The 10,588-nt window shown below is 42.0% G+C and overlaps 1 protein-coding gene across 1 annotated transcript in view; it reads left to right on the forward strand.

Moving 5' to 3' along the window:
- STK38L (serine/threonine kinase 38 like) overlaps window positions 1-10,257 on the forward strand; it is a 114,154-nt gene extending 103,897 nt beyond the window's left edge. Inside the window, exons 10-14 of the mRNA XM_019515712.1 lie at window positions 833-950; window positions 1,453-1,576; window positions 5,910-6,005; window positions 7,580-7,671; window positions 9,848-10,257. Coding sequence (XP_019371257.1) covers window positions 833-950; window positions 1,453-1,576; window positions 5,910-6,005; window positions 7,580-7,671; window positions 9,848-9,975 — 558 coding nt within the window. The 3' untranslated portion in view covers window positions 9,976-10,257. The remainder of the gene's footprint in view (window positions 1-832; window positions 951-1,452; window positions 1,577-5,909; window positions 6,006-7,579; window positions 7,672-9,847) is intronic.
- The last annotated feature ends 331 nt before the right edge of the window (window positions 10,258-10,588 follow it).

The following is a 10,588-nucleotide window of genomic DNA, read 5'->3' on the forward strand; positions in this document are numbered from 1 at the left end:
AGGTGCTGGCCACAGGGCAGGGAGGGGGCCGCTTCCCACCCCCCACCACACTCCTTTCCTGCCTGAGGTCCCCCCCGTCCTTCTCCCCACCCCCACTTACCTGCAGTTCCGGCATGGGGCAGCTACATGCTCCCAGCTGGGGGCTTCCAGCTGGAGGGGTGGGGCTGGGTGGGCCCCACTGTTGTTGGAGCCCACCAGGCTTTGCCTGGGTCCTACTGCCTTTGGTTCCTGTCATTTTTGACAGGAACCAAGGACAGAGAAATACTAATTTTTTTTACATTTTTTAGGGGCCCCATGGGCCAGATAGAATGGCCTCGCAGCCCGGATGCGGCTCGCAGACTGTATTTTGCCCACCCCTGCCATATACAGAACAGTCTCATGTGTTAAATATACACTTTTTCCAACCTCTCTCATAGATTATTATTGTAATAGACCACACTATGAAATTTACTCTTCTTAACATTTTTATGCATTTTAGTCTTTTTTTTTTTTTTTTTTAAAAATCCCCCAGGTAAAAGGGTTTTTTGCGGTTTTATTTAAAATTTTTTTTTTTTTTTTTTCTTTTTTTTTTTTTTTTTTTACAATCTCCACAGTATAAAGGATGTTTGCAGTGTTACTTCAGAATTTATTATTGATCTTGTGCTTGGGCATTTAAATGAACAATCTCTTTTAGGTTTTGTCAGTTGTAGAATAAAAATAGTTTGATAGACTGCATCCTTCTTCCACTAACTGTAGATGTACTCTATAAATTCCAGTAATATTTTTAAAAAGTTGGTTGTTTGTCCCATTTCAAGTCTCCACCATTTCCCCCCCTCTTTTTCCCCACCTTTAGGCCTACTCTACTGTGGGAACTCCAGATTATATTGCTCCAGAAGTATTTATGCAGACTGGGTACAATAAACTATGTGACTGGTGGTCTTTGGGAGTGATTATGTATGAAATGCTTATAGGTAAGTTGTTACCAGCCCCCAGAATCATTCCTAGTTTGAAGGCCAGAAGGGACCATGACTTTACCTTCTGCATGACACCGGATTTAAAATATAACCCTTTTGTTCTCATTTTGAGTCCAGTTGTTTCCATTCTGACAACAGCTTATCTTCCAGGAAGGCATTCAGTCTTTGATTTAAAGACATGAAGAGAAGGAAAATCCACAAGTTTTCTACAGTGCAATCCAAATTGCATTTTAATCATTGAAAGAAATAATCCAAATTCAAATATGAAATATTTTATTAACTAATATTTATTAGATGCCAAACTTTATTATTAATGCTGGTATTCACTGTTGTAATATCAGAAGTACTGTAGTTTTCAAGAAAACTTCTTTTGGGTGGTGATGCCTTGGAGACTACTTTGAGGGTGGGAGATCAGAGAACTAGTGGTGTCAGCAAGGGCTCAGGCCCTTTTCTTGGTGAAAGGAAAAGCTCATTCAGCTTTTTCCCCCCACGGATACAGGGTATCCACCTTTCTGCTCAGAAACACCACAGGAAACTTACCGGAAAGTTATGAACTGGAAAGAAACTTTGGTATTTCCTCCAGAGGTGCCTATTTCCGAGAAAGCTAAAGATTTAATTCTAAGGTTAGTAACAACAACTTTCTGGGAATTCCACACTGTTAATAATTGTCCTTCCATTATCTTCAGTTTCCAGTCTGGGTAGAACTTGATAGTGCAGCAGGAAAGTTGCTTGGCTCACTTTCTCTTTCTACTATAACTTAACTGGGTCCATTTTGTCAAGCCCCCATTCCTTGAGGGGAAAAGTTCAGCTCTCAGGGCCAAAATCTCCTCTCACTAATGTCAGTTCCTGATACAGGCAGTGGGAGCAAGTTAGTCCTTGAAAGATCCCTGAACAAACTCGTATGTATTGATACTGCTGTTCTGAGGCTCAGGGGACTTCTGTGTCAGGATTGCAGGGTTGGGCTTAAAAAAATCCTAGAGAGGAGGAATAAAGGGAGGATTATGAAGATGATAGAAAAAAACAGTGAGTGAATGTGTTTTACTGTTCAGTGTTGGGTCTGATAAGCAGGGATCCTTGTTATCCCTGATTAAAAAAAATAAATAAATTGCAAATTCTCTGATTTAAAAACCCCCCAACTCCCTAAATGAAATGCTACTATATATCTAATATCTTGGTATCAGTTGAACACATTTTCTTGATATATTTACAATTTTAAAGCAGTTTGGAAGTCTACCAGTGCCTCAATCACTATAATAAAATAAATTCTAAATACCTATACATTCTGGTATTTGATTTTGTGTGTTTTATCATGGAAAATTAGAGCTTTCCCTCCCCCCTTCGCTCACCAGGACATAGGTCCAGGCCCCTCACTCCCTTCCCACAGCTTTCCACCTCCCCCATCCTGCTAGTGCCCCTTGCCCCCTGCCAGAGGGGCCCCCAGCTGCCAAGGCTACAATGCTTGGTTCCTACTAGAGGTGTGCGAAGCTTCATTTGCAGATTCAATTTGGAGAAGATTCAGCCCGATTTGGAGGCCAAGTCACCGAATCCAAATCATATTGGGAGACCAAAAAAACCCTCCAAATAGATTCAGAGCCTCTGAATCAATTAGGAAAAAGATTCAGAGATTCAGAAAGCAGTCTGTCAGGAGAACAGAAACTGAGAAGAGGGAGGGGGAGCAGGGGGGAAAGACGCATCTATAGCTGGCCTGACTGATCTTTCCCTGAGTCCCCTTCTAATTACAGTGCTCTGGGGGAGGGATGTAAAAACAACACATAAGCTTCTGTCTGTAGCCTTGCTGTCCCTTTTGTGAGCTGTTTGTCTGAGTACTGGGAAGGCCCCCTGTTACAGGCTACCATCCCTGCTGTTTTCATCCTGCTGTGCTTTAGTGCGCACACGCATGTCATGAGTTTTGCTTTCAGAAACTTGAGGTGCAGTTTCCCAGAAACCCCTGCACCTATCCCCTTAAACTTTGCAGGCCTCATGCCCTCAGAAGGGGCTACCATCCCTGCTGTTTTCATCCATATCTGCCAAAAAACGACAGTTATAGGTATTTCAGTGATTTCCCCATTATAGTCTATGGCCCTATCTCTCTGAATCAGCACCGAATCTTCTGAGCAGTTTCAGCCGAATCGATTTGGGACAGTGATCCGAATCTCTGAATTGAATTGTTATCCTCCAAACCGGCCGAAACTGAATTGAATACTTCCCTGTTTGTGCAGGCCTAGCTTCTACCTGTGGTACTGCTGGCTGTCACTCTGGGCACAAGCCATTGTGTTGAACTTTTTCCTGCAGTGCTACCGAGGCTTCAGCTGCAGTTTGTTGCCCCATCCCTTGGCTGCTCCTGTGGGCTTCAGCACTACAGATCTTGCCCAGGCACTTGGTTGCAGTTGTAGGAAGAAACTGCAGTGTTGCTGGGAATAATTCTTATTTTTCTTTGTGGACTTTTTGTTTTTAATATACTCAGAGGTAGAAGGGTGTGAAATTTATATCCTAATTAACAAGGATCTGGGTTTTCTTTTTGCTGGAGCAAAAAGCACAGATTTTTTTCCTTTAAAAGAGCAAAGCATAGGAAATCGGGTTTCCCCTTGCAGGCTGGCAGAGTTTCAGCCTGCAAGGGGCTGTTTGGGCCTGGGGGGAACTGGAGGAGGGTGATCACAGGCATGGGGTGTCACGTCCATTAGTCACCCCAGTCCATTACTCTTTGCACTGCTAGCAGTGCTGCTGGCGTGGGGCTCCCTGTGGCAGTGACAATGAGTCTCATTGCCCTGCCTGCTGGGCCATGGAGGCAGCTCCTGCCCATGTCGGTCTGGCTAGGCTGCAGCCCTGTGTCCTGCTGTGGGCGCACAAATCTCGGGGGGGGCATGTACATCCCCCTGACACATCTATAGCATTACCTATGTTGAGGCACCCTGCCTTTTCCCACACCCCCTTTCCCATGCACTGGGGAGCTGGGGCTTAGGGGCAGGAGGCTGCATGTTGCAAGTGAGGGGCACCAGAAGGGCCAAGGGGCTGGATGTTGGGAGTGAGGCATACCAGGAGGGCTGTGGGGGTTGTGGTTTGGGAGTGAGGGGCAATGGAATAGCAGGGCTGTTCAGGGCCACAAAGCAATGGGAGGACAACCGCAGCTGGACCTGCATCCTGGTGAGCGAAGGGGACAGGGGGAACTCTGATTTTTCTCTGATAAAAACCAAACCCCCAAACATAGGTATTTAGAATTTACTTTATGATAATGTTTGAGGCACTGATAGCCTTCCAACTTGCTTTAAAAACACAGATTTTGGATTTTTATCACGGAATTTTGGATTTTTAAATGGAGAAGACCAGGATCCCTGCTAATTTAATAGGATATAAGGGCCATTCAGCTGCGAGTAAAACTTATGCCAGCTTGTGGAAGTATTAATTGAAGAGAGTTTATAATCTGATTGACTTGCCATGTTACTGAGATACCTGTTAGAACTTGCTTCAGGCTGGCAAGGAGGAAATCTTGTTATTGTGGATAGATATGATTCAGGAAGGAAAATATTTTCTGAATCAGGGTGATTGATCATTTATATAAGTTTAACAAAGGTGGAATATTGACAGAAGCGGTCCAAATCTTGAAGTGCTCCAAAGTGTACGATGCAAACTGGACTGGGGCTAGAGAGCAGGATTCCCTGTATAACTCTTGACCTCTGATTTCTAGAAGTTTCCGATGACTGCCAAGTACACAGGAGAGCACTTCCACTCCTCACTGTGTGAGGGTGGGAACAAACAAGCCCCTGGGGGAGGCTGGAAGACTGCTAGAGCGTATGGATATTTCAGGAAATGTTTTGAAGATGGCCCTCTTCTCAGGGGTCACTTTTTAAGTACTTGGGTCATTTTTGAAGCACTTCAGGTGTGCACATCTTTCTGCTTGCTGTTTGAAGTGCTTCAGAGGCACTTGAAGTACTTCAGTAAGCGTGTCTGCCTATGGCCGTGGTTACACGCTTTGCTTCTTATAGCTGAACAGCTCTGTATTTGAGCAGCTGCCAGACACTTCCTCCTATAACTTTTTGCTGGAAATAAAAAATAGCAGAGAAGTTGCTCTTTTTTAAAGTGAACAATTTCTGCTGAAAACAAGTTATCCAGTGCTTTTAGCATAGAAGAGTAGACAGTTGAGAGAAGTGGGGTTTAGTTAAAATTGACTTTCAGCTGTTAACGTAATGCATTAATAAGAAATGCTTCAGGCAGCAGAATGGCTCAGTGGCTTGATTCTTGTAGCAGATTGACACTAGGTTACCAGGTGTATTAAACTTCCATTAAGTCAATGCTGTTCAGCACCTAGCAGGCTCACACACTCTGGAGGTGTTATATCTCCATTGTGCATATATAACAGGGCAGATGCACTTTGTTCTTGAATATCCCACTGGGTTTGTTAACAGGTCCAGAAAGCTGAGTTGCAACACTTACTTGTCTGGTGGAATGTGTCTCTGTCTAGAGGGGAAGGGAAGAAAGCTTTGTAGGGGCTGATTTGAAAGAGGGAGCCCCTAACAGATGGGTACTTAAAAATCCAGAATCCTCTATGGTCTAGCACATTTGAAGAAACTTTAAATTATTGCAGTTGAAAGGTCATTGTTATAAAGCATTTTTCCAAGATCAGATCATGCAGTTCTTGTGGACTGGAAAAGGTTTGAATTTGGGGGCGGAGGGGTGTGGAGGAAGAGCAGCAACAGTTTTATCAAACAATAAAAATATTCCTATCATGACATTGTTTGTTTTATCCATAGAACTGTGATAATAATCAACTTCTGGCTTTGTTTTTGCTTTGTTTGTTTGCTTTTGCTGCATACAATTAGAAAACTTCATATTGAGTAATTCAGAAATGAAATAGTTTTTAAGTCTTCCTGAAATTCCTGATTACAAGATTGTAGTGTGGTTTGTTTTGCATTGCTTCTTTCTACCTTAGGTGTAACATTCTTCCCTCTCCCTTCCCTTCAGATTTTGCGCTGACTCAGAAAATAGAATTGGCAGCAATGGAGTAGAAGAAATAAAAAGTCACCCATTTTTTGAAGGAGTTGACTGGGGCCATATCAGGTATATATACATCCTGTGTATGTTAGATGGAATTACTTGGTATCATAATTTCAGATGCCAGGAATGCAGGGATATTTTTCTTTCTAATTCAGTTTTAATTTTGAAATGTAACTATTTAAAGAAAACCCAGCTAATGCAAACCTTGCTCTTGATGTAAAAACTGACTTTACTGAGCAGTTTTTAATGCACTGTTTCCCAACCCAGACCAGCCCAATGTAGCATAAGACAAGAAGCAGTTGTAGTGAGAAAAGCTACATGATTCCTGCTTTGCACTCGCCCACCCTCAGCAAATTTGCTCCACTCCATTATAAAGGGTTCTGCAGCTCTCCCTGTAGTTGTCTGCCATAAAACAGACTGTATAAGTATCTCTGCCTGCTTGTGGTCCAGCTCTAAAAATGAAACAGCAGTTGCCCCCCAGGCAATATGTACCCTTATGGTGAGTGAGGAACCTCAAAGGGGAAAATTAAAAGAAGCTCATAAAAACAGAAAAGACAAAATTATGTATAGAAAATACAGGGAAATGGAAAAGAAAAGGATAGAAGGCAACATCTATAAGGGAAAGACAACAATGATACCTTTTAAAACCAATATTGATTGTGTCCAGTACCATGTTCAGTAGGAGTTGCTGCTGCTGCTCTCCTTTAGATATCTGGGTGATCCTGCCCTTTTTAGAAATATTGTATCCACAATATTGAATTGTTGAAGCTTATATTTATACAATGGGCATGAGGTTTATCCAATACAAATCTGCAGTTCTTACTCTCTGATACAGAGAGGCTTGCCCTTTCAGCTTGGTGGGGACAAGTGAGCAATGAGAGCAGTAACACATTTATCGATGCTGGATTTAACAGAGCAGCAAGGGGACTGCTTCATCTAGTGTCATGGTTGGGTTCCTGGAAGAGTAGTAATTATAAAAGTGTGGGCAAAGGTATGAGAAACAGGAAGCTTTTATCCCTTTCTCTTTCCCACACTTGCAGTGCTTGAGTTTTAAATGTTTTTGATAATTTTAGAAGAAGCCACTTAGGAAGTTGGCTTGCTTCCCCCCCACCCCCCAATCTCCCCTTTTAAAAGGACTTGCTGATATCATGCTGCTTTGCTAATTTAACAGTCTGAATTAATCAGAATTTATAGAGCTACATGTTTAGTAGCCTGAGTATAGGAAGAACCTTGACTAGGCAGGTTGGTTGTGAAATTAATGCATGACAGTGGATCTTAGTAGAATGAGGATTGTGCAGTCAACTTCTGAAGGCCACCTTAGTTAACACTTGATCTGAGCCTTCAAGAGGTATTACATTTAAGTGCAGTTCTGGTGAACTTACAGGGACACTATCTCACCTTTCAAGATTTCAGAATGCAAAGTGAAACATACAGATGTTCAATTTAAAACTATGATGATTTCCACAACTCATATTTAAGTTACAATATTTTTATACCAGCAGAGGTTTTTCTCTGTGTAGCATTGATCAGGGACCATGTTATCATTCTAGTGTGTACAGAAAAATATTTAAATATTGAAGTTAAACATAGCTTTGTTCATGTTCTGCAATCTGATGCTTATTTTGTTTCATGTGTAGGGAAAGACCAGCTGCAATTCCTATAGAAATTAGAAGCATTGATGACACTTCCAACTTTGATGAATTTCCTGAATCTGATATTTTACAGCCAGGTGAGACAGACTTTGCAACACATGCCAAAATACTGGTCCTTTCATGGAAGTATGGTACAGGTCAGAAAACCTTTTGCTTTTAAATAAAAAAGAAACTGTTAAATAATAAGGAAACTTTTTGTTTAACTAGGAACTATCCTAAACTTACTCCTCTTCCCAAAGTGTTATGAAAAGGCAGTTTTTATTATTTAAGTTAACATGATGAAAAGCTCTGTGTGAGTGTGTGTTGCTTTGGTGAAAATTAATGAGCATAGAAAGTATAATAGGATTTCCCCATATGTGCCTGTTGGCAAACTCCTGGTAAAATACATTACACGAATTGGTTGTGGACATTTGCTTCTGGTTTAAATGTCACTGTTGTAAAATATGGTGCACTCTTGTGGACAGAACTTTCAAAAAGGCCTAAATGATCCTGAACAGAAGCAGTATGGGCTATAAGCTGGAGTAACTTAGTAGCATGGGTCTTTCTGAAAGTCACTTGCTTTTTAAATAAAACATTCCTGCAATGGTGTGTAGCAGGAAATTCTCCTCTGTAGAATACCTGATTCTACAAGAGGCCAACTTCCCTCAGTTTCCCCAAGACTATTTGTGTAAGCAGGGTTAGGCAAATCCCCTTCCTCCTGTAATTCTGAAATTTTTCCTAGTGTGTAGCAAAATAGTTTCTCCTTTTTAAGACTAAAATATTTTAAAACCTCAGTGCTTAATGTTGGGCACCTAAATCTTTACTTAGTCAACCTAAATAAACTACCTAGCAGTTTATTTAGGTTGACTTGGTTGCCAATCAAGATTTTTTTTTTTTTTACTGACACTTCTACTGACGTATATTTTATATAATGTAAATACAGCAGAAGCTTTGTTATCCAGCACCCATGGGGAATGGGGGGTGCCGGATAACAAAATATGCCAGTTAATTGAGAGGCCTGAAGAGGCGTCTTTGCTTTTCAGGCTGCCACTTCTCCCTCCACATCACCGACCCTCCCACAGGCCCTGAAGGACAGGGAGGTGGTTCCCACACAGCCTGCTATGCCCTGGGCCGGGGGGCTTGGCAGCGCAGGCTGCTTTTTTTCCTGGGCCGTGAGGGCTCGGCAAAACTGGAAGTGCCACGGTGGGCATTGCCACTTTTGCTTTTACCTTGCAAGTGAGCATGCTGGTTAATAGAGCGTGCCGGCTTGTAAGGTGCCATATTACACGGCTTTTACTGTATAACCTGTCTGTCAGCCCCTGGACAACAATAATAAGGGCTTGGTTCAAATTTAGGGGTTTAACACCTACTTTTTAAATCTTGCTCAAGCCCCCACACAGAAAAAATCTTACTTGACTGCAGCAATGGTTTTACACTGTGCTACTCCCAATCCAGAATTCCCCTACTCGCTCCCACGTCTTGATACCCCAGCCATATTCTGCATTATGCTGCCCACCCCACCATCCCCATGCCCTCTCCCTGTCGTGCCTGGTGCCTCAGATTGCCTGGGACTGTGTGGCTTGCCAACCTACAAGGCAAGCAGCCATTACAGGCAGATGATGGTTGGGTTGCAGCGGCAGCCCATGGCTGGGCTCGTAGGAAGGGAGGGAGCTATGGAGGCTGTGTTCCTGCTCATACATAAAGTGGTGCTTTTTTTGTTTGTTGTGCATCACATCATTTCTATCAACACTTTCATCCAGCCTCAATCAAGCCCAGAGATTTTTTTTTTTTTTTCTGGCGGCTGTTTGTTTGGTTGGTTGATTTTTAAACAGATGGACATTTCATCCTTAGTTGTTGTTTTTTTTTTTGTTTTTTTTTTTACAGGCTGTCCATAAATTTAGAGACTGCTGGCTACCCCCTATGTAGCTTTCTATTAAAAAAAAAATTGAAACTGTCAACTCTCATTAACCTTACTTTGCATTTCTTTTGTACTTTGGTAGCACCTGACGTCCCAATCTAGAATCAGTATTCTATTGTGCTGTCTGCTATATCCACACACACAAAGACCTGTTGCTGTCTCAAAATGTCTGATGAAACTGTGCCTTTGTTAAAGTCAGTGATAAGACTCCAGCTTAATTTACTAGATCAGAATTTTGCCCACAGTTGTATGGTGCTAGGGAAAAATAAAATGCAGGATTTGATGTAAAAAAATCTTGCAAGTAATATCAGTATTTTTAGATGCATGATTTTTTTTTCTTGTTCTCTCTGTTCCAGTGCCAAACACCACAGAATCTGACTACAAAGCCAAAGACTGGGTGTTCCTCAATTATACATACAAGAGGTTTGAAGGGCTGACACAGCGTGGCTCTATCCCTTCCTACATGAAAGCTGGGAAGTTGTGAAATAAAACAAACCAACCCACAAAAACTCAGGTAGCTGCATCACCAGACCTGCTTGGCATAGATATCAATACACTGACTCTGGTGCGCATTGACTTCACAAAGAAATTCTACAGGATTAGGATTTCTAAAACTACTACAGGAATTAGTTGGCAGTGCCAGCTGGCTTTTTTTTAATATTTGAATATTTTTGTTAACTTTATTATACAAAGGTACTGGAATAAAAGGAACATACTTCCCTTTGTAACTGCACTGCCTATGTGTATGTATAAAGGTTAACTAGGCCTCTGTGTACTGTGGCTTTGTTTGCACTGTAAGCCATCTAATCCATCCAGGACAGAAGGTATCATTTTATGCAGCAGCATCGTTTTACTGCTAATCCGGTGGATTTTAGACATACAGTATAAGAAACATCAACTGTATTTGTAAAATCCTTCTGAGTGGTTGTTCACGTTTTCTTATGCGCATGCAATGTGGGATTCTTTTAAATTGCAGTGTCCATTGGGACCAAGTCTGCCTTCTCTCACCATTCCCATGACACCAAAACAGAACCCGAAGGGCACATCTCCTTGAGTATGCACATGTGGTTTGCAGCACTGCAAACTGCGCATGCCAC

This window comes from Gavialis gangeticus, unplaced genomic scaffold (genome assembly GCF_001723915.1).
Source record: "Gavialis gangeticus isolate Ggan-Ray unplaced genomic scaffold, GavGan_comp1, whole genome shotgun sequence".
NCBI lineage: Eukaryota > Metazoa > Chordata > Crocodylia > Gavialidae > Gavialis > Gavialis gangeticus.